Here is a 23,392-nt window from a genome sequence, read left to right as displayed (position 1 = left end):
CTTTTCTTGCCAGGAACATTTGTTTGCTTTTTAAATCATCGTGAAAATTGAACTGCTCTGAACAAAAAGATTGAGGCAAATTTGGAACTTTTCACAGGAAAATACTGACACAAATCAGTAAATTAGGAAGGACAGTCCTGCTCAGACATGATCTGTGATCCAAGTTACTCATTTACACTCTCTAATGTACAAACTGCTTGCTGCATACCTGTGTAAATAAACAACTGAGCAGGTTTAACTGCAGCCAGCCTGGTTCGTTAGGCCAATGAGCCTCCCCTGGTGTCCTGCTGTTGAGGTGTTCACAGCAGATCTCCTGCAGCACTACAGAGCACGGAACACATGGCCAGGAGGGCTCACAGGAACAGAAAACCCCTGCAGAATGGAGACTCGGTCACTGGAAATGGAAGGAGGCTAATGTGGAAATAACCTGTTACTGCCAGGTGACAGGGAAGATCAGGCTTCCACGGGTACGCGCTGCTGTCCCTGCTGCTGCAACCACGCAGTCGCCTTGCCCAGATACCCATTTTCATCCTGCTCAGCGCTGCAGACAGCAGCTCCGCTCCTGCCGTGCTGGAGCTGCCCGCCCATGGCTTTGCTGTACAGTATTTTGTCATCGGCGAAGCATTTGCCTAAAGCTTCGTGTGAAGCGCAGGTTGTTGGCTCGTTTGACCAGCACCGGGGAGGCTTGCAGCGTGCGCTCTCAGGAGACAGGCGAGAGCTTCGGCTCCAGGGCTGGCTCCGATGGTCCCTGCAGGAACGGGGCTGAGCGGGTGCGGCGCTCTCCGCACCCTTCAGGAACCGCGACGGGAGGAGGCGCCAAGAGCCGCCCCGGGCGCCCAGAGCTGGATCAGCCGCCCCAGGCCGGGGCCCCCGGGGCTGCCCCACGAGCGGGAAACTGTCACCGCGGCTCTCGGGCTGCGGGCAGCGGCTGTGGCCGGGCCGGGCGCTGGGTCATCCGCCCGGGACGCGGGCGCACAGAGCCGGGCGTGACTGCGCCTCGGCGGCACCGCTCCTCTCGCCTCCCGCAGTGCGGAGACCCCTCCGCACCGAATCCCCGCGAGCACGGAGCCAGAGACGGCGGGGCACCCGGAGAACCCGCAGCGAGCCCGGGACACCCGGCACAGCGCCCGGAGAACCCGCACCGGGTACCCCCGGTCCCGCTCCGCTCCGCTCCCGGCGCAGTGCGCGTGCGCAGGGCGTGCGGGGTGCGGTCTCGCGGCGCTCTCGCGAGAGGGGCGTGGCGGGGGGCGTGGCGGCGCGCGGCTGCATGTCCCAGCCGGGCGGCCCGGCCGGGCTGCACGTGGGCTCGGCGCGGGGGGGCGGCAGCGGGGGCGCCGGGGACACCGGGGCCGGGCTGGGCTCCGCACCGGCCGGGAGTTCCGCAGGTACCGCCGCGGGGGTCGGCCGGGCCCTCGGGGAGCGCTGCGTCCGCTGCCCCGGGCTGTCAGCCGGCCAGCGACCCGCGGGGCTGCCGCTCCCGGGAGCGGGGCGGGGGGTGCCGGGCGCGCTGTCCTCCGGGCGCGCTGCCGCTCGTTAGGCCGCAGCGGGAGCGGCCCCGCACGGCCCGGCCGCGCACAAGGTCAGCGGCGCCGCGCTCGGGCCCGGCCTGGCCCGGAGGTCACCCCGGCGGGGCCGCGCTGCGGGCGTGGGGCGCGGGGCTCGGGCTCCCGGGGCTCCGGCGGCTCTGCCCGGGCTGTGCCGGCGGCCCCGAGCCGGGGGGCCGGGGGCCTGGAGCTTCGCTCGGAGAAACGAGCGGCAGTTCTGAGTCTTTCCGTGTTCGATGTTTACTGCGCGTTGCCCACTCGGCAGCAGCGGAGTCAATGAGCGCAGCCCGGAGAGGCGGCCGCGCGGGCCCGGGGGTTGCGCGAGTGGGTACGAACGTGAGTCATTCCCGCTGCAAACCGCGCCGGAGCTGCTTGGAAACGAAAGGCAGGGATGGCCTAAGTGGTGCAGACTTGCGAGTAAAGATTAAGGATGCGTTGTGCTGTCTCTTGTATGTCTGGTATGGCAAGCTTGCTTATTTTATGCTAATAGTTGATAAAAACTGTTATTAGTAAACTTTTCATATATGGCAGTGACTTCTATTTGTTTGCAAGCCAGTGTGGAGTATAGTCGGGAGCAAAGGAATTACATTATTGCTGCTGAGGACTGGAAGAATCCTTGTTGTTTGGCTGTTTCTTCCCCCTCTTTTCTTTTTAATTCTTTCCCTTCCTTGAAACAAGTAAGATCTAAGTTACTCCTATGCTAGAACTGGGCAATTTGATCTGTGTCTGGCTAAGCTCTTTATCGCAGCCTGGAAAGCTGTACGGTGAAGCAGGGAACACAAAACGAATAGGCATCTCAGGAAAGGCGTATTTTCATGAGAATTGTCTGTCATAGTAGGAAACAGCAACAAAAGCTGCATTTGACCATAGTCTGTCTGTTAAGGAAAAGTAAGGAGCTGCAGAATGGTGTAATTGTGACTTTCTGTGTTTCCAGGGCCGCGTGCTGCCTCGTGGCTGTGCTAGCACCTGTGGGTGTTATCGGAGCCTCTGTGGACTTTGTCTCAGGTGAAAGGAAATGGCTGTTGCCGTGGAAGGTAGTAGCAGGAGATGGTAACTTTGCTTTTCTCCTGTTTGCTTTGTGCCTGTGAATGATCTACTGAGCTCCAGCCACGCTGTGCGCGGTGCGGCCCAGGCGGGACGCGCGGTGCGAGGTTCGGCCGCGTCTGGGGAGCACGGGGACCGGAGCAGTCCCAGAGCTGTGGGAGCAGCCGAGCTGAGCTCGCTCCTCTGCCGGGCTCACGGTCTGACCCACGTCCAGCCGCTTAACCTCCTCATTCTTTAATGAGCTTCCTGTGCAAAGGGTGAGATGCTGTGCAGGCATCCCCCGAGCTCCTGTACCTGTCATCGTGTCGCCTCCGTGTACCTGGGAGTCTGGAAAGGAGCAGTACAGCTTTACTGCAGGTGTCTTGGTGGCAGGGTTGGGTTCTTGACTGATTCGCTTGTTTGTCTGTGCTGCCTAGTGCACTGAAGGAAATGACAGCCTTTTAGTAGGGATTTAGGTGATTGTAGCAATACCCTGTACAAGGGGGTACGGGCTGTTTCCTCTCAGACACGCAGTGAGTGGTGGTGTTGGGGTGAAGGGTCTGCGTGGATGGTGCTGCGGGAGCCCGGTTGTTGTGTGTTCTGGTAACCGCTGCTTCCTTAGGTGAGGTCTCCTGGTCACGCGAGTTTGCACACCCGTCCTAGGAACCAGATTCCTCCTTGGAGATCTCTGGAGATGCTTTGAGATACTAATACTGGGGATCATCAACTGCCTGGAAAGCCGTGGCTGTAACCCAGACACTCCGGAGTGCCCGAAATTGGGCACCGGGAGTTCCCCTCGGCACGCAGGGTGTGGGACGGAGGTCCCTGCAGTCCAGACCCACCGCGGTACCTGGGCTCCCGCTTCCCGCAGGTCCCCTTGCGAGTTCGGTGTGACAGGGTGAGGGTGCAGCCGGAGCTGTTCAGAGCCGGCTTTGCTAGGCTGAGACTTGTGTTCATTTTGAACACCTTGCAGGCTGACTTTGGGGTGTTTGAGGGCAAGGGTACTTTTGCTGTAGTGGAATTATCTGAAGAGCATAATGCTTTAACAGCAGCGTCCTCCACTTGGCTGTGGCTCTCGTCTTCCGTGTGCACTTAGCTGATGTAAAAAAACCATTTAAGGTATTTCTAGTGTCCAGGGAGTCTGTAATAAGATCAGGGCTGGGATCCTAGGGGCCCTTAGCAACATCTAGAAGTAATTAAAGAACATTAATTAAAACATTAATTACTTTCAGTTGCTTGGTGTTTCAGATCTAATGACAAGCCTTTTTAAGATTCTGATTTTTAGCTGCGGTGCTCCTGTGGAACTCTCAATGCAAATGGCCGGTTGCATTTCATGAAGTGACGATTAACTTCAGGCAGTCACTTTCAGATACTTGGGAGAAGCCCTTTTGTTCTGCAGGTGCTTGATATTTCCTGGAAATTCAGGCTGTTGAGTTTGCTTCTCGTGGGAATTGCTGCAGGTGTCGTGTTTGTGTGCCACTCGCTGCTTTTGCGGATGATCTGTCTCTGGCTGGTTTACTGGGTTTTTATTGTCTCCTACATGGATTCTGTTCAACTTTGCTGCTCCTGCATTTTGTACCCTGGCTGGAAGCTGGGTCTGAATTTCTGGCCCTGTACATTACTGTTAGTGGAGTTTAACGTTTCATAAAAGATGATTTTAAGTCATTCTTCAGCAAACAAATCACTGCTTGTAGGCCTGAAGAAGTCCTGATTGCCTTTGACCTCTGCTGCCACCTGGCAATGAGGATGAGAAAATTGCCATGTGCCGTAGCTGGTTTGGACTCCCCGTGTATAAATAGCAGCGGTCCTGGCACAAGCTCCCGATCTGCGTGTGCTGCTTGTGTCGGGGCGTTAGCTTTGCATGGGGAGGAACCGTGAGCTGGAAACTCCATGTCTCTGGAACAAGGGTTGCAGTATGTAGCCCCAAAAATCTTAGGTCTGTGACTCTGTAGTTTCCCCGTCCTGAAAGAGGAGCCTCTTTTGTTACGAACTTGGGCTTGTTTTCCGTTTCTTGTTGAGATGCAGGGTTAGGGAGAATTTGTTGGTGCTCAGGCGCACAGGAGAGACATCTGCACATCTCTTCCCTCAGATGTTTCAAGCTGGGTGGAGTGGAATGCGCTGTTTGCCTCGGAAGGAGAAGGGGCTCTCGTCTCTTGGGTTGAAGTGCCTGTTTTCTGTTCCTTGTGTTTCCTCCGCTCAGTGTGACTGTAGGAAGGTCACGTAGCCTGTGTCTTGGCTGTGTTTGCTAGGGAAGGACGGCTGAAGCTGGGCAGAGGAGGCCGCCTGCGGTCGCTGGGGAAGGCCCCGTGCGAACAGCCCGGCAGCGCCGGGCCGAGGGCTGGTAGGAGCTGCTGAAGCGCAGATCAAAGCGGAGCCTGTCCCTCTGATTAGGGCTCAAGCTCGTTGTGCGACTTCTCATAGCAAGCTTGCTAATGCACCCGGTTATCTTCCTGCTCGGTCGGTCTAAGTGACTCTTAGTGAAACCTTTGCTGTTCCTTCCTGCCGTAGATTAATATGAAGTGCCTTTTTTCACGAATGTTTGATATTCTTCCTCTCTGTGTACTTCTCTGGCTCATTCTCAGCAAGCCAAGCCCAGGGCACCAGGCTCCCAGCTGAACCCCAGCGCCTCTCGCCTTGCTGTTGAAGCCTAGTCCAGCGTTTGTTTTGAGAAGCTGCTTATCAGGTCTGGTGCTGTGCGCAGCAAACCTCCCGGGAGCCCAGGCTGCTCTCCGGGTACCTGTTTGGTCTCGGGGCTGCCTCTCCTCGCTGTCCTACAGCCTATCAGTGTGTTGTGATGTAAACCCCACCGTTCTGTCTCCTTGAAAGTTCCAGCCTGTTTTCTGTCCTGTGTGCAGCGAATGTTGGAAGCCTTGGTTAGTTTAGTCTCTGCTCCTGGGTGTTGTGCATGCCTGTTTTGTGTAAATTGATAAAGATGCCAAGCATTTGACTTAGCTGCTTGCTTTTGGGTTTTAATTTAGGAGCTGCACCTGCAGTGGACACGACACTGCTGCCCACAGCAGGGACGTTGGCTTCACTGGTGTGGAAGCAAACGTGAAATGCCGTGTATCGCTTTGCCTGTGCTGTGGAGGACTGATTCTCTTCAGTCTTCCAAGGGGGATCTGGGCTGGCAGGTGTGACAGGAGGAGAGGAGCTGTGCAGAGAGCAGCAGCTCTGCCGCCCGCGCCGTGTGCCCCGCTCGGGGCCGCTCCTGTGGGTCACTCCGAGTCACGGAGCTTCCTCTGCAGTTTAAAGCCAGGTGATAGCAAAGGTCCTGTGGCCCTGGCCTGTGTTGAGCTCTTGGCTGGTGCGGAGAAGCAGAGCGTTTGCTCTGGCTCTGTTTCTGGAGCGGACTCCAAAACTGGCAAACAAACAAAACAACCCCAACACAAACAAACAAAAAACCTCCACCGCGTTAAATGTTGAGGAATGGCCAAGAAAGATAAAGGTGGTGTAGGTGAAGTCGTGCAGGAGTGATTTCTGAAGTTTGCCCTGTGTCTGACACAGCTTTGTGGAAAAGTGGTGAAAAACGGCGCTGACCTTCCTCTGTAACTCAGGATTCCCAGGGAGACACCAGCTTGGTGTCTATAAATAATGAAACGATTGGAGCAGTAAGGTAATAGGATATAAAATGCAGTAAGGAGCTTGATAATCTGATAGGGTTAATGTTAATTAAGAGGGTAACCTGCGGCTCATTGCATGGCAGGAGGGATCGGGGAGGACCTTGGTGAGTGCAGGAGGCAGTGCAGGTGCTCGGTGTTTGCACAGATGTGAGCTGCTTGGTGATTTCCAAAACATCTGCTTGCTTTGGGGTCGGTTGGTTGTTTTTAAACCAGAAACACCTACACCTTGGCTGGGCTGATAGTGCTGCCGTGAACCTCTGCTCGAGTGAGTAAATAGAACCTGTTCAGGGTTGTGCTTGGGCCGGGGGTGATGCTGTGGGGCTGGGGAGCGGTGCTGGGCCACCGTTTGGCTCCTGAGTGGGAGAAAATACCCAGAAACAGGCACTGCAAAGTGAGGTATTAATAAAGCCTGGGCCACCAGTGTAGGCACTTCAGCTGCAGAGGGGCAGTGGGCTGTTGTAGGGACGCTGGTGAAGCCGGCTGCACCGAGAGCGGTTTTTGTTGTAGAGATAAAAGGCAGCCTGGCATTGGTGGTGTTTCTTGTTCCAGAGCCCTAGTTTAGCTCTAAACCAGCTTTCTCAGCCCTTTACTTTTGTCATAATTTATCCCTCTGCAAACGGGACTGTTGGTTCTTGACTGTTTCTGGTTTGTGGAGTGGTGTCAGTAGTAGTTTTCATTCCCAGAGGCTTCATGAGCTCGGTAGCCCCTGTTAACTGGGCCGTGCAGGGGTGGCGTTGCTTAGGGCTGTGTCTTGCTGCTCTTGTCTTTCAGCGCCAGTGCAGATGCAGAAATTGCTGCAGAACGTTTACCTTTATTTAAGTACAGAGAAACTTACCCGTTCACTTCTTTTTAAAGTCCACCCAGTTTGTGATGGCGCTTGCCTGGCTCCCGCCTGGCCCTGGACGTTGGTAGCTCCTGAGTCACATTTTCTGAGCTCTCGCCGCTGGGCGATGCTCGTTTTGATGGTTTCACACCGACCTGGCCAGGGAGAAGAGCCAGGACAGGCTGCCAAGCCCTGGGATCAGCACGGGCGGTCGGGAGCGTGGGGTGCAGGGCTGGCAGCGGTGCCTCGCGGCCGCTGTGACCGCAGTGGGGTCACTAACACACCGGCGTGTGTCACTAACCCGTGTGGGGAAAATCATCTCTTTGGTCTTCAGTTGGAACCACGTTCCAGAGAGGCTTTGAACTGGGCTGGGGGGAAGCAGATGGTCCCTCGCTGGGGACTGCCTGCCTCTGCGTTTTTGTGATAGTGCAGCGCCACGTGCAGTTCAGCTTTCTATGAAAATACACCCGATGCCAAGGGTAGGTCAGGTCAGCCTTTCTGTGACTGTTTCTGTGCAGTGAGTTCTCTTATTTTAATCTTAATGGTATAGCCTCCCGTTCTTTAGGTTTTTGTCAACTCCTGTTCTTATGCCTCCTATAAGGCAGAGCATGTGCTACTGGTTATTTTTAGCGTGGAAAATTTTAAGAGCCCACGTGGTCCTATTTAGCTTTAACCGTGCCAGCCTTGTCCAGTTCTCTTTCACCCAGATAGTATTTATTTCCCCAGTGCTGTATCGCTAACTATAGGGTTCGTAGGGAGGCGTCTGGCCTTGCTGTTGAAGCTGCATTTGCAGTTTAGCTTCCAGCGTGTTTGCTCTGTGATCCTGCAGTGCAGCCTTTAATTCCAGCCCTGCTCTCCACTGCTCTGGGGTCTGGCAGTGTAAGCGCGGGGGGACGGGCTGCGGTCCGGGCTCGGTCCCTCGGCCGTTGTCCTTGTCTCCGCTTGCAGAGCCTTGAGGTGGCTTGTCCTGGAGACCTGCCCGGAGACCCAGAGCCAGTGTTTGCTGAACTCTCCTCTCCAGCCCCGAGGATGAATTATCTGCCTTCTCTTGGAACCTTGTGCTGCAAACATTTCTAACCTTATAAGGACGAGTGCACTGAAGGGTTGTTTGTCCTGGCTGCAGAAACAACGTGTTTTAAAACTGCTCTGGGACCCTAATGCAAGCAAGTGCAATAATTTGACTGTCCCTGGTTTTTTTGGTGTGTGTTTGTTGTTTTTTTTTAAGGTAGGCAAGTGTGTGTGTGTGTGTGTGTGTGTGTGTGTGTGTGTGTGTGTGTGTGTGTTCATTCTTGTCCTCATCTCCCCGATCTTTACCAGGAGTTGTCCATAAATCAAGTCAGGACGCAGCTTTGGAGAGCTGACCGGCCCCTGCTCTCCCCTTGGCGTCTCGATCCCATCCTGACCTACTGTGGGGGTTATTTAGTGAGCTGGAAGGGTCTCGCGTCCTCGCCGTGGCTCTCGGGCCGTGCTTGCCGTGAGGTGTGACATTTAGACGGGATTCCTGCCGTGCCAGCGCGGTGGAAGTGGCCGGTGACACGTACGGTGTGAGCTGGGCTCTGGTTCTGCTGCGCTGCGCGGGGCCCCGTGAGCTGAGAAACGGCACCGGGGTGTCCGGGGCTTCATGCCGGTTCTGGCTTTTGCAAACGGATCCGAAGTCCCCGAGCTGCTGGCGTCCCCCTGGCTCCCTCCGCCCTGGCCGCGTTTAGCGCCGTGTGATTTGACAAGGTGCCATTTTCTGTCCTGCTGCTGGCAGGAGAATCCCAGGCTCTCTCCCCCTGTGCGTTTAAATGATCCCGTGGCCCCCGCGGTCCTGAGCTGGCTGTCACACTGGCAATGGAGAGAGGGTTTTGTCGCTCTTGAATGTGCTGGAAAATGCGTGTGGGCTTTGGGAGCAATCCTGTGGAGGAAAAGAGAGAGAAACATCCGCTGCATCTCCCAGCTGTTTGGTTGAGCAGGTTGGAAATCAGCTGTCTTCTAACAGTCACATAAAGAGCGATATTGTGAGCAGCATTTCAAAATCAGGCCCCCGAAGTGTTCCCCCGTGTTTGTGTAAGGCGGCGTTTGTTGGTGTTGGCTTTAGGACGTCTGCGGGCACCCCGTGCGGAGCCGCTGCCTTCGTCCTCTCTGCTGGGGGGAGCATGTGGAGTTCCCATTGAACACAAACGCGCAGCTCTCGCCAAAACTGGCCCAGTTAAAACCATGACATTAAGTGAACTTCGCAAGGAGCAGTCGGCTAATCCACCAGTCCCCACTGCTCTAAATATCACAGAAGGGTGGAGATCTTTATCTTAAATGATATTAATCTTTAAAATGACTCTTAGAATGGCTTTGTGTGCCGGGCTCCGGGAAGGCCGGTCCCTCCGTGGGGCATCGTGGCCCCGTCTGCCTGCGCTGCGGAGCTGTGTGGGGCTATTGTGTGTACGGTTGGTGCAGCTTGGTAGGAAACGGGATAATAATAGGGCTGTCTGTTGACTCAGGAGAGCTTGCTGGGAATGGACGTATGTGAGCCACTTTAATTTGAGTTTGCGGTGCGCCTGTGAGGCAGCTTGTGGGGCGGTTCAGCATTAATTAGCACAACTCCAGCGGCCGGCAGATGAGCGCTTGCAGCGGCTCACAATGTGCCACTGTGCATAAATGTGAACCTTTTGTTTTAGCAGGGTACAGACTTCACCCTTTCCATTTACCGGGTTCCAAACACCAAACATCCAGATTATCGCAGAGTTTTGTTGGTTTTAATTCCGAATCTCAGCCGTTGCCGTTAACCCAAAGCTCGTGCTCAGCAGTGAGCTCTGCTACTTGGCTGTGTGAAGCCAGCTGGAAGTAACTTGGAGTTAAAGGTATCAGACGTGAACGTCCAGTGAGCACAGACTCAAGTTTCCCATGCAGAACAACTTAAATACCTCATTTGCTGGAGATGTTACTGGATTTCTCAAATCTGTCTGCAGCTGACCTTTGATTTGAGATTGAGCGAAGAATTGTCTGCTCCCTGGTTTTGCCATTCATTTATTTACTTGCCTCCATCATCAGGGGTCTGTAAAGGGGAAGCGAGGCTGCTGTGCAGCTGGTTGGAGGTGGGAAACCCAGAGCGGATGATAAGTTATCGGAGGCCTGGGTGCTCGGTGTGAGCCTGGGGGAGGCGTGTTGTGTCCCTCAGCTCGAGTGGAATCGACTCGTGAAATCAAGGCCCCGAAGGAGAGTTGTGTTTGGAAGCCGTGGTCAGAACACTTGTTCAGATAACAAAAGGGTTTTCCGGTTGAGGCAGACTAAGCACAGTTGACAGACTGACTCGATTGTCTTCTCTTGTCTAAGAAATATTATGCTTCTCAAGAGGAACTAGATAATGCTCTTTTCCAGAGGGTGGTTCCCAGCTTTAGGACTTTGCTATCTCATGAAAACAATCTTTATTTTTGTTGCTCGTTGGCAAAAGTATTACGGCCTGTTTGGAGAGCGGTCTGTGGTGCGTAAGCCGTGTCAGACACGCGGTGGTTTGCTTTCGTTCCTGCTCAGTGAAACATCAGCGGCTTTGGGGGCTGTGTAGGTTGTGCTCCAGCTGCGCTGGCCCGGGGGCAGAGGCGGCTCAGCCCCGCGCTGTAACCCGTGGGGCCGGGGGGCAGAGGCGGCTCAGCCCCGCGCTGTAACCCGTGGGGCCGGGGGCAGCGGGACCCCGGTGGCACACGGGCAGGGGCTGCTCACACGCTTTCCAGAGTGAAAGAGACAGTTCTGCTCTGGACAGAGAACAGCAGCCGTCAGTGGAGTCGGGTGAGGTGTGGGACAAACCTTGGAGCTGGGTTCCTGAGCAGTGCTGTCTCTATCCAGGCTGCTCTGCTGGACAAATAGGCCGTTATAAAGGTGTTATAGCCTATTTCCCATCTTCACCACTGCAAAATCTTTTAGAGCGATGTCTGGTTATGAGGAAACACTTGCTTCATCAGGCTGTAGTGGCTCTTTGTTTAGGAATTCTTGCGCTGTGTCCATGAAAGCGGAGCAGCTGTGTGGTGCTGTCTGGCTCCTGCTGCCCGGCGCGGTTGTCGTGTGCCCGCGCAGCAGCTCCGTGCAGCGCCGGGGGTGAGAACGTTCGCAAGCCTTCAGCCAGCTGTGTCTGCTCTAGAGAGGTGCGTGTTGGCAGCCCCGGGACCTCTCGGGGATGCGATGCTGCCTGTGAAGCGGGGATGGGGCGACGCGCGGTGTGTCGGGTCTGCCTTGGCGTGCTCGCCGTGCAGCTGCGTGTGAACCCAGCCCATCCGGAGCGGTGCTGGGCGCCGTCCTGTGTGCGGTACCACCCGCCAACGGGAGGCGGGAGAAAGAAGGTGGAATTGTTTGAAGTGTGAAGGTGAGGTAGGGCGATGTTGGTGAGGATGGTGGTGAGGAGTGCCCAGGTATCCCCGGTGTTAGGTGAAGATCTTGTTCTGTGTTCTGCTGGTAGAGCAGAGATGTGGATTTAGAGTGGCTGGGAAACAAGCCCGTTCACGCTCATAGAAACACCTCAAGGCATTCACGAAACTTTAGCCTTCCTGTTACCTTCCCTGTGACTATTTTAACATGGTTTCTGTTTCTCTTTCTAGATACAGTTGCTGAGGCGCTGTAAAATGGCTTTACGGTTCCGCAGTGTCATCCCATACGCCATACCTGGACTGCTGGCGCTTCTTGGCTACTGGTGGATCTATTCCCGACGAAAAAAGCATGTGAACTATCACAACAAGCAAGCAATAGTGATCGGAGAAGAGCAGCAGGAAGAAGTGCCAGTGAAAGATTCGTCGCCCAAACCAGAAGCGTGTGTTCCTCGAAGACGGCCTCTCTCCTCGGAAGAGGAATGCCCAGAGGATCAAACCTCGGCCCCCCTGCGGCCAGCGGGGTCGATGACGCCCTCTCTTCTGTGTCAAGCTCACGAGAGGCTAGATCTCCCACGGGGCCTTCCAGACCCGTCCGTAATGACGCTTCAGCCCAGCGCCCTTGAAGACGACAGTGAAAAACTAGAAACGATAGGATCTCGAGATGAAAGCGATGTCCCTGCTTGTGTTTCTGCCCCTCTGGTCTCCAGGAGCGCCGTGTGTCGCGGCGGCGCTGCAGCGAGCCTTAGGCCGGACTCGGGCTCCAGTGCGAACCAAGATCAGTGGCCGTCAGCATCAGCAGCGCTGGCGCAAAAGTCTTTGGGAATCACGGAGGAGATGGGCAAAGCAGAGCAGTCAGATGATTCTTCCTTTAAGCCTCCTAAGGAAAGCCGGATGCCAGAAGCGGTGCTGTCGGATACTGGCTCTGTGACAGCCCTTTGCTTGGGATCGGAGAAGGAAGCCAATACCCCACAAGCCTTTCTGAGTAATGAAGTTGTATCAAGTCACAAGGATTCTGCAGTGAACATGTTACCGGCTCGTTTGGAGCCTGCCTGCCTGGAGCAGGCCAGGGAAGAAGAGGTGTCTGAGGCAACTGCCAGGACTGTACCCGTGTGTCAGGAGGAGGGCACACAGCCAAAAGGAGACGGGTTGGAAAGAGGGAAGATGGGAAGAGTGAGTTTGGACAAGGAAGAAGTTGAGAAAATTGAGCAAGTAGCAATACAGATCATTTCCAAGGTCATTTTGGCAGCAACTGAGGAAGTGCTGTCTGGTGCTGCAGGTGATGTGTCCGCTCGGATCTGCCAGACCGCTGCCAGCCGAGTTGAGAGACCTTTGGGGATGGCAAGTGCTGTGTCCTCTGATCAGATGCCTGCGGAGAAAGCTATGGGAGCAGATGAGAGCGTTGCTGCGGTACTGACATCCACACAGAGGGAGGAACGGGATCAGAGTGTGACAGACTCCGGCTGTTTAACACACGGCTGTTTGTCCAGCCCTGTTCAGGGAGACACTGAAGACCATCAGATGAAGAGCAGCGTGTGCAGCGAGGCCGTGCTGCGTGGTGCTGCAGGTGATGTGTCTGCTCGGACCTGCCAAGCCGCTGCCGGCCAAGTCAGGGGAGCTCTGGAGACGGCACTCGCTGTCTCCTCTGGTCGGGTCCTTGCGGAGGCAGCTGCGGGAATGGCTGTGAACGTTGCCGCGAGGAGCGATGCTGCGGTACTGACGTCTCCGCAGGTGGAGGAACGGGCTGGGGGTGTCACAGATTCCAGCTGCTGTGTATCTGACCGTGTTCAGGGGTGCACGGGAGGCCGCTGGATGAAGAGCAGCGTGTGCAGCGAGGCGGTGCTGCCTGGTGCTGCAGGTGATGTGTCCGCCCGGGCCTGCCGAGCCGCTGCCGGCCGAGTCGAGGGAGCTCTGGAGACAAGAAGTGCTGTGTCCTCTGGTCAGATGCTTGCGGAGAAAGCTATGGGAGCAGATGAGAGCGTTGCTGCGGTACTGACATCCACACAGAGGGAGGAACGGGATCAGAGTGTGACAGACTCCGGCTGTTTAACACACGGCTGTTCGTCCGGCCCTGTTCAGGGAGACACAACAGACTGTCAGGTGAAGAACAGCGTGTGCAGCGAGTCCCAAGCAGTCCACAGGACTCCTGTGGAGAACCACGGTCTGGAAAAGTCACCTTTGGTTATGGAGGACTCTGGGTACAGCACACGCACATCTGACGGTGGGACGGGTGCGGAGGACCCGTTGCAGAACACAACGCTGTTTGCTGCATCAGGCCAGCATTCGGACTCACTGAGCGCATCTGCTGAGCAGAGCTCAGTACCAAGTGAAAATCCTCCTCTGAAGCTACCTGAGGACAACACAGTGCCGTACAGCAATGGGATACTGAACGAGGATGGGCCGGACCTGGCCCACGAGTGCAGCAGAGCAGCAGGGATGGATGGAGATCACTCGGGAGGTAAGGGATTTGAGAACCCTCCTACAAACGCGTGGTGAACAAGTGCTTTTATGTGCTGTAACCCTTCTGCTTCAGAACGTGTTCACATGAATCCTCTTCATGTTTAACTTCCCCGTAGATGAATATTTAGCCCTCACGTGCAGATGGGCGTTTGCTCTCACATTTTGCGTCCCCGTAGGGCGCGGTGGTAGCTGGGTGATCTTCAGGGGGTCCTGCAGAGGGGTGACCGGGCTGATCCCCTTACAGCACAAAGCTGATTGTCTAAAGCTCAGCTTGTGCTTGAGCAGCCCAGTGCTGTGGCTGGTGTAGGCCGGGCTGGGTGAGACCAGCGAACACCCAGCACCGGTGGTTTCTGCTTCAGTTCGGGCCCCGTGAGTAAGCCCTGGGTTCTGACCTGTGTTTATGGCTGCTGCTGGAAGAAGCCACAAGGCAGGTTTCTGAGGTGCTGCTGGGTGAACCGGGGAAGCGCTCTGGTGGATTGTGATAAAATCAGTTGGTTGCAAGACCAATTACCCCAAAGCCTTTTTGCTTGGAAGGATAGGGGCATGCCAAGGAATCCCAACAGGGAGCAGCGTTCATGGAGTTCCGCGATCTGTCTCTGTGTGGCCTTTGCCTTCTGGGCCCTGGATGGCGTGTGCCTGGCGGAACACGGGGCTGTCTGAGCGAACCTGTGTGACCCTGGCATGGATGTTAAATCCTTCATGGGACCCTGTGGTGCCGACAGCCCTTACCGACACGAGGTCTTTTGTAATTGCTACGAAGTAGTTGAAACGCTGATTGTTGCAAGACATGGGGATTGAGTTTTCCAACAATTAAGGATTAATCCCACAAAACATTTTCACTTGTGAGAGTAACCGAGGGAAGAAAAGGTTTTTGCCTTGTTGTGAATGCTGGTGTGACGAGAAGGTACAGGAGTGTGTTGTGGAGCCGGGGGACGACAAGGGCTGAGAGCTCTTTGAGACGGGGTGTGCGGGGTCGTGGCGGTAAAGCCGCTGGCGTGGCTGTGGTGGGCGAGCGGTGCTGTGCCGACCCGCGCACCGGGCTGGGCTGAAACCCTCCCCTTGCCGGGGCCGCTGCGAGCAGGCGGCTGCGCTGCTGGGCTGCCCAGACCCAGTCTGTGTTACTGCGTAACACATGGCAACGCGAAGCAGCTTTTAGGTGTGTTTTTTCTCTTTGGTCTTGTACTGGGTGGTCTGAATACTTGCAAGCGAGGATCTTCATGCTTCTGCTTGTGAATTTGGAGGAAGGATGAACCTTGTGTTACATGGACTGTACCTGGGATCTGACCAGGAGGAAGCTGTTTGAGTTTGTCCCCTTCCTGAGCAGAAATGTTCTTGGTATCGGCTTTGGGAGCAAAAGATGGCTCAGCTCTGGCACCTTGTTTCCTCAGGCGTATGGCAGGTTTGGTCAAGAGGCGGTCGGTGCCCTGCCGCAGCTGGCGGTGGCACTCGGGCACTGCAGCTCGGTGCGGGTGTTGGCATCGCTCTCGCTCAGCCGGGAGCCTGGACTTGCAGTGCCCTGTCCCTGCCGCGGGGTGAGGTGTCCCTGCGCTTGGAGGGCTCCTGCGGAGCTGGGACCCCTTCTGTTGTGTTCCCAGAGGCGTGCGGGTTCTTCTTCGGGACTAAAAGGAAACCTGCGGTGGGCTGCGTGTGATGGGGCTTTGCCCTTTCGGCAATAGTGGAGAACGTGGTACAGGAATATCCCGACTGAATGCACAGGAAGAGCTCCATACAACCTCGCTATGAAGTGATGTGTTCTCATGGCCCTGTGTCTGGTAGCTGGGTTGTCTGAATGCTGACACGTGTGTATGTCTTGTAGGTTCGGATGTGAATGACATGGATTTTGTGGACAGTGGCTGTGCCATGAGGAAGACGGTGACTCGCCAGAACTCTAAGCTCAGAGGAGAGTCCAGCAAGTCTGACTACGTTATCTGGGAAATAGAGGTCCCGAAGGTAACCGCCCGCTGGCTGCTCGCGCCTCCCGCTGCCCTCCGGTTCCTCCAGCCCGGTGCTGGCTCCGTGCCGTCCCAGGGAGGCGAACAGCGAATGAACGGGGATTTGAGCGTTTTGCTCCCGTTAGGACTCACAGGAGTGATGAACCAGCGCACAGCTGTGCACAACAGGCGTGTCAGGGCTACACCCAGGGCAACGGTGCTTGTTGGACTCATTGTTCCCCATCGTCCAGTCCAGTCTGTTAGTCTGATGCTTTGAAAGCCTTCAGAAGGCTTTGAGGGTACGCAGTTAATAAGAGGAGGTGATGATTATTTTTCTTTCCCCTACCTAGGAGGGTTATGTTTCAGCAGAGCTGTTCTGTGGCGCTGCTGTGTCTCTGTCTTTACAGTGAGCTTGCTTCTGGGTTCAGACCGGCTGAACTCTGCACTGATCCAGCATTGCCTTGTATTTATCCTGCCTGGCCTTGTGCTACCGGAGCTGGGCATGTGGCTGAAATTAGCCGGAGAAAACAGTGTTTGATCTACTTTTCCTGACTGTTGCTTTCTTGTCCCTTTCCTAAAGGAATTAGTTGGCCGCTTGATTGGCAAACAAGGAAGATACATGACCTTCTTGAGGCAAGCGTCTGGTGCCAAAATTTATGTCTCAACACTGCCTTACTTCCGTGACTCCCAAGTCTGTCACATTGAAGGTAAGTGGAGTTGGTTTATTCATGGTCTAATATGTAGCTTGGGGGCCTTAATTAGATGGGCAAGGAACTTAAACAGATTTAGTGGCTTTGCGAGTCCAGCGCTTTACGAAACTTCTCTGCTCAAGGCCGTTGCAGTAGATGTGTACACCAGGCCGCCTGCGCCTCGGCGTGGGAGCCCTCCGCTCTAGCGGTCGGAATGCATTTGAACATCTGCTGCTGTAGTTTAACCCACACCTTTTGCAGGGTCACCTCAGAACCCATGGGCTGTGTGTCAGCAAACGCAGTCTTCACTCTGAAGGGTGTTAGATTAATTGTGGCTGAAAAACATCTGCCAGTGAATTGGGTTGATACTGGAGGCTAAAGCTGCTGAAACGGGGGCCTTGACAGCGTGAGTGGCTCATGTTGGTCCAATATCAGGTTACGTGCCTGATCTATTAAAACTTAAACCATTGATGTAGCACAGAAGGCTTCTGGTAGCTCTGTTCCTTCATGTGGTGGGGGTGAGGACGTCCTCAGCATATCCGTGCTACAGGATTTCTGTATTTCTTGCGGGATTTCTGTCTTCCAGGCTCCTCGCAACAAGTAGAAAAAGTACTGAGCCTGATTGGCAAGAAGTTCAAAGAGCTGTGTCTCACCAACATCTACGCTATCCCCCCGCCAACGCCGCTGACGCTGCATTCCCTGCTGATGACGGCCTGGGTGAGTGCCCCTCGCCGGCGATGCCGCTGTTGGTCGCTGCCGTCGCAGCGCGCGGTGTCCACGTGGCTGCTGCGCTTTAACAGAGGCCGAAGCAAAAACGGCATTAAGTGCCTCAGCCTTTTCCTCACCTGTCGCTGTGTTCCCCCTGCATCCAGTCGAGGATGGAGAACACTGCCTGCGCTCCCGACCCCTGACCGGCCGCCCCGAGGCCCCGAGGTCTCTCTTGCTCGCCCTGGGGCGGTAGCAGTGTTCCACCAGGCTGGTTGGTCTGAGCTGCACATCTCACCCGCAGGCACTTGCCCACAGACTAAATATTTGCCAGAGGAAAAAATGCTTCAGTCTCAAGCTGAATTGATTATCTGCTCCCTCTGCTTAAGGGCCGCTTGCTGTGAGGTCAAAATACCGCATTGATCCATTACCATTATTGGTATTGTTCCTAAATCCTGAAGCTTGTCTTCTCAAAATGTTCCACCTCCTATGGTCTGTAATTACACGTAAAGGAGGTTATCAGAAGAGTTTTCAGGCTTCTCTTGCTGGATGGATACTTGAAAACATTTCTCTGTTTACATCAGGGAACTAGAATCTGTGAAATGCCCGTGCACAGAACTGTCTGTGTAGATGTGAAGACAATCTTGATTCTGGAGAATTGAGCTTATGCTGGGAAATTAAAGGCATTTTAGGTGTATTCTGAGCACAGCAGTGCTGAGGAGAAGCTGCCCAACACAACGGCTTTCTAGCAGCCAGGGCAAGTTACTTTGAAAATGAGGCCTCTGTGACAAATCTTGGACAATCCCTGTGAAGATTACCTCCCGGTTTAAAACCCCGTGGGCAGGGAATCCTTGTGAGTTGTGCTGTAGCGATAGTGCAGCGTGGCTTGGCCCGCATGGTTTCTGGCTCTGGGTGAATGGGTCTTACAGCTGCTCTGGGCTGATAGTCTGTGTACAGATGGGCCCCACCCCAGCTCTGATTTCCTTTGCAGCAGCTTGGAGTAGCAGCGAGTAGCTCTCTGCTCCTGATCCAAAGCAGCCTTTGGAAGTGAAGAGCAGCGTGCCGGGGCTTTCCCAGCCAGGGCTGCGAGCGTCAGGAGGTGCTGCTGGAACAGGGAGTTGCTGCAAATGGAGCTCGTGTTGCAACGAACACTAACGAGAGTTTCTTTCCTCGCGTGGCAGCTGTTCCTCCCAGACGGAGTCACCGTAGAGGTGGTCGTGGCAAACCAGGTTGATGCGGGGCACATGTTTCTGCAGCAGCACACGCACCCCACGTTCCATGTCCTGCGTAGCCTGGACCAGCAGATGTACGCCTGCTATTCTCAGCCTGAAATTCCAACCCTGCCAACTCCAGTAGAAGGCAAGTCACGTCACTTTGGTTGCTCACAAACCTTCCAGGGTCATGCAAAAGCCGGACACCCCCGAGCTGGGCCTGGTCTGCTGTGGGTGTGGGTGCTGGTGAAGGAAGATGGAAGCAGCGTAAGAAATGCTCTTGGTTCTCAGTAGATAACCGTGCAGCACCTCTAATGCCCGAAGTGCTGATTTCTGGAAGTCCACTTATACTGAGCCTTTCTCCGCTGTGCTCTCGTTTTGCAGTTGGTATTATCTGTGCGGCACCAGGCCTGGACGGGGCATGGCTACGGGCTCAAGTGATCAGCTACTTCGAAGAGACCGGTGAAGTAGAGCTCAGATACGTGGACTATGGAGGATACGACAAAGTGAAGGTCGACACACTCAGACAAATCAGGTCTCTAGCTGCTCTTCCATGGCCTGAGGCCCGTTAAATACTTGGTAGTGCCCCAGAGGTGGGAGAAAAGCAGTACAGCCTCCAGTGTGGCGGTGGCTTTTCTTGGAGCCAAATCCAACTTGGCGTACTAATCACTGCTTAAATTGCTGGGAGAATAGTGTATATTTTTAATGTAATCAATTTTAAACCGAATTCCTGTTAGAACAGTTGATTAATCAATGTCACTTTTAAGAATACAGGAGTAACTAAAGCCATGTTCTTGTTCTGATTGATTCTCTTCTCTTTCAGGTCTGATTTTTTATCGCTGCCTTTCCAAGGAGCAGAAGTTTTACTGGACAACGTGGTGCCGCTTCCAGGTAACGGAGCTCTGGAGCCGTGCAGCCGGCGCTGCTCCCGCGGGCATCCGCGGTGCCAGCGTGTACGGGCGGCGATTCTGTCCAAACTGCTCCGCTATTGCGAGTGCAGCCTCTGCTGTGCCGAGAGCAGGGATTGGAACAGTTGTACTGGATTCTTCTAAATGTGCTGGCATGGCATAGCCTGTCAGGCTCCAGGGGAAAGATGATAAATGTCCAGGCTCTTTCCTGCGTGCAGGAGAGAATGAATTACTCGCCTACACAGCCACTTGGCAGGAGTGGCAGGGTATAGGTGAAGTAGCTGTAACTAATCTGCCTCCTGTTGTAGAGTAGTTGTAAATGCAAACTCAGTTTTTAATCTACTAGATAAATATCTGGCGTTTTCATACTAAAGTGACTGATGTGTATAGTTCTGTGTTCAAAAGGCTGCCCCCCAAGCACTGGGAAAGTGTCACTCAAACCAGAAAGCATCTCAGCAGTGCTTTTTTCTTTTCTGGTAGCGTCAGAGCTGCAGGCTGTGTTGGCGCAGAGGAGCGGGGGCGCGTGTCCCTGCCGGGGCGCGTGTCCCTGCCGGGGCGCGTGTCCCCGCCGGGGCGGGGGGCCGCGGGCCGCGGGGCGGGTGTCCCCGCCGGGGCGGGGGGCCGCGGGCCGCGGGGCGGGTGGCCGCAGGAGGTGCTGGCTCTGCTGTGGATGGGTGGTGAAGTCTAAGCTGCTTCTAGCAGAAGTTCTGCTTGTTCCTTGGGGTAATGGACCTCCTGCAGTGTTTGTGGGGTTGTAGGAGTTCACTTGCTGCTGGAGATGGTCTCAGGGTGGAGAGCACAATGGAGAAACCTTATTTTGCAGCAATTTGGTAGGAAATAAGCAGCTTTCCCCCATACTGAAAGCATTGAGTCTACAGCGCAGATTGTATTGCCAAGGACACGGAGGTGTCGTGCTGCGTGGGAGCGGAGTTGGCCGCCGTCCCCGGGGACGCCGTGCAGGCCGAGGTCTGAGCGGGTCGGTGCAGCCTGTGGTGCAGATGCTTTTGAGTCCCGATTTACAGCATTGCACTCTGTGCAGGGTCGGTGCAGTCCTGAGCGCCCTGAGCTTAGTTTGAGGATCAAAATACTCGTGGCAGTTCCAAGGTGCTGCACAAGCATGCTCTTGTCTTTAAACCTCCTAATTCATCAGCCCCTTGTGTTCGCGTTGGCTTAGCTAGTGGCTTTAGGAAGCACTTCATCCTGCAGCAGCACAGCAGGTGAGACACGTTGTGATCTCCAGCTTAATGGACTGGGTTCAGCAAATGCCTGCAGCAGCGGTAGGTGAGGATTCTCTGGCCTGACTTGTGCGGGAGGTCGGACAGGATTAGTTCAATAGTTCCTTCTGGCCTTTGAAGCCTCTGAGTATCTGATTTGTTTTCTCCTGCTCTTTTCTTTCCCAAGACGAGGATCACTTTTCATCCGAAGCTGACGCCGCTGTTAGGGAGATGACCAGAGGCGCAGTCCTGGTGGCGCAGGTACGCGGGAGCTGGCTGCAAAAGCCTTGTCGCCAGTTTAAGTGCTGTCCTCGTCCTCTCTGCATGCCGTGTGTGTTAAAACCAAAGCCAGAGCCTGTTGGGCAGGGTTCTCACTGGGAAATCCTGGTGCTGAGAACCTTGTGTAGCATCAGGACTGGGAAGGGCTGATTCCCCCTTCCGAAGCCCTTCTCATAAGGGCTGTAGTTGTCCACGTGTGTTAAGTGGGGTGAGTGGGAAGCTGATGGCGTGTGTGCTCATCTCGCAGCTTGTTTGCTTTAACGTCGTGCTCAAATGCATCGTTAATCTTGCAAGGGTGTGGATCTGAGGGACTGGAGCAAACCTGCCCGCGGTGCCCCCGCTGCCGGCTGCCAGAGCCGCGTTTCCCACCCTGCACGTGAGGTGAAGCGTTGGGTACCTGCTGTGCAGCGAAGGACATCGCCTGGCGCCCCCGTGACTCGGACCAGCATCACTGCCCGTGTTTTTCTGTTTGCAGGTCACGAATTACGACAGCGCAACAGGGCTGCCGCTGATTCAGCTGTGGAACTTGACGGGAGATGAGGTGCGTATGTTGATAAACCTATATTTTCAAAGCTGTTAGAATTATGATTATGCAGGCTTTTTATTGTTGATTACAAAACTTGCTGATGTTTCTTGCTGGTGGTTTCACCTTTGTGCTTTCTCACCTCTCTCTAGATGGTGTCAGTAAACAGAACTCTGGTGGAAAGAGGGTTTGCTCAGTGGCTTGACTACTAGCGATGTCCCAGATGCCTTGACAACTCTTTCTGCAGAGAAAAGAGAAGAAATGTTGTTTTGCACTGTTACAATTTGGTTTGGCAACCTCTCCACGACCCGTTTGCCCTGCGTGCGGAGTTCGTGGTCGTCTGAACCTCCTCTGCGCAGCTGTTACCGTTCCCGGAACGCGAACCCCATCGCGGTGAACGGCGGGTGTTCAAAGCCATAATGACAGATACTGTAGCTTTAAAGCAAAAATCCTCCCTGGCCTCTGCTCGAAAGTTGAATGGGAAAAACCTGAAAACCCTGGGGCTTCCTTGAACCTGGCAAATGCCCCGAAATGTTAACGGTGGTCGCGTTTTTGTTCAGGATGTGCAATGCCCCACGAACTTAGCGTCTGCCTTTCCTAAGCGTTACGATGGTTGTCCTTTTTTAACAGGCTCTGCATATGAAATTAATGAATGTTATTAAGGAATTTAATGTTCGGTTATGGATTTTTCTATATGGTGCCACTAACCTGCACAAACAACATCCATCTTGTCTTCCTCGGGCGGGAGCAGACGTTGCGCTCCTTGCGCTTGTGTCCCGTGTCTCGCTGCGGCTCTGGGGTTTGGGAGGAAAGCTGCTCCGTGCAGGTGCTTAAAGTGCAGGATGCGTTACCACTACAATTTTTGCTCCGAAATGTCATGTATTTAAAGAACTGATTGCCAAGCCCAATTGTAGTTTATATTTTTCTAGCTGTGCAAGTCTGTAAATATATATTAAAAAAAAATATTGTAATATTTTGTACAAGAAAAACACTGGAAACAAAGGGAGCTTTACAGGAACTTTTTCACACCCAAATGTCCTGCGTAGGTAGAAGCGGTTTGGATGCGTTAGGGTAGCTGCCGTGAGCACGGGGATGCCGGGGGAGTTTCGGCTCTGTGTTCCTGCGCATCGCCCTCTGCTCTCCTTGTGGTCGCTGCGTTCTCTGCTGTGCTGCTGTACAGATTTGTTTAAAAAAAAAAAAGAAAAGAAAGTAACAACTTGGCATTAATATTGCAATGGTGTTCTCTCCATTTTTTTTTGCTCCTTTTTAGATTTCTATCACATAATTAAAGTTTTGCTCAAGTAATTTAAGCTGACTTAATACTCTTGAACATATGCCCTCTAATGTGTATCATTTTAGGTATGTGTTGAGCTGGGACTTGTTGGCAGAGAAGGCGGCTGCCAGGACAGCGTTGCTGGGGTCGGGCCGGGGAGGGTTTGCCGGTGGCTGATGTGGGTGTCCCCACGTCCCCCAGCTGAGGTGTCAGCACATCACCCTTTGGATCGTTGCTTCCAAAAGCATTTGGTCCAACCCCTTCTGATACGGTTTGGTTATTTCCTTTTTCTGAGTTCTCTCTTATTCAGTGCTTATGATTTAACGTTCATGTTTGCAGTAACATCCAATGAAAACTCAATTTGGTATCTCAGTTAAATCTATAAAACATATCCTCTTGGAATGTTTCTTTCCATTTCAATTAAAGCTCGAATTTTAAGCTGTCTTAATCAAGGTGTGCTGCCTAAGCCTTCATTTCCTGACCTCTTGTGCTGCAGGGCTGGGAAGGGAGGAGCAGCTGAGAGGGTCCTGGTGGCTTCTCAACAGCTGCAGAGGGTCGAGCTGCACCGCTCCCGGGGCTCCTTTCACTTCCAGCTGAAAACTGGGGTTATATTTATGATTAATTACTTATTAGAAAGCTTTAGTCTGAGCGCTGCTGCTGGAGGATGTTGGAACTGTTAGATGTCTGTGGAATTAATTTACCTGGTCTCAGGATGTCCCTTTTGTCACGCTCGTGTGTTGAAAACAGAAACTTGGGAGTCTGTTTTTATTGTGCAGGCTATAAAGTTTCCTCTTTAAAATGTTGATGGGTTTCTTGTTCAGGCCAAGCGGTGCGACCACGTGGGTCGGTGGCGCAGGGACA

General features: G+C 54.2%; 1 protein-coding gene across 2 annotated transcripts; it reads left to right on the top strand.

Annotated features, from left to right (window-relative positions):
• Positions 1-368: 368 nt before the first annotated feature.
• Positions 369-22,979, top strand: AKAP1 (A-kinase anchoring protein 1). Of its 2 annotated transcripts, none has more exons than XM_071816898.1 (11): positions 369-467; positions 11,573-13,796; positions 15,615-15,748; positions 16,310-16,436; positions 17,005-17,135; positions 18,305-18,482; positions 18,719-18,869; positions 19,158-19,225; positions 20,644-20,717; positions 21,211-21,276; positions 21,411-22,979. In XM_071816898.1, exons 2-11 carry the CDS (start codon positions 11,597-11,599, stop codon positions 21,468-21,470), a joined length of 3,189 nt encoding a protein of 1,062 aa, XP_071672999.1. In that variant the 5' UTR covers positions 369-467; positions 11,573-11,596; the 3' UTR covers positions 21,471-22,979. The 2 variants fall into 2 exon arrangements, with proteins under 2 accessions (XP_071672999.1, XP_065709059.1); XM_065852987.2 differs by lacking the exon at positions 369-467 and adding an exon at positions 1,280-1,385.
• The last annotated feature ends 413 nt before the right edge of the window (positions 22,980-23,392 follow it).

The sequence above is a fragment of the Patagioenas fasciata genome, chromosome 19 (assembly GCF_037038585.1).
Source record: "Patagioenas fasciata isolate bPatFas1 chromosome 19, bPatFas1.hap1, whole genome shotgun sequence".
NCBI lineage: Eukaryota > Metazoa > Chordata > Aves > Columbiformes > Columbidae > Patagioenas > Patagioenas fasciata.
This window is presented reverse-complemented; position numbering and strand designations above follow the sequence as displayed.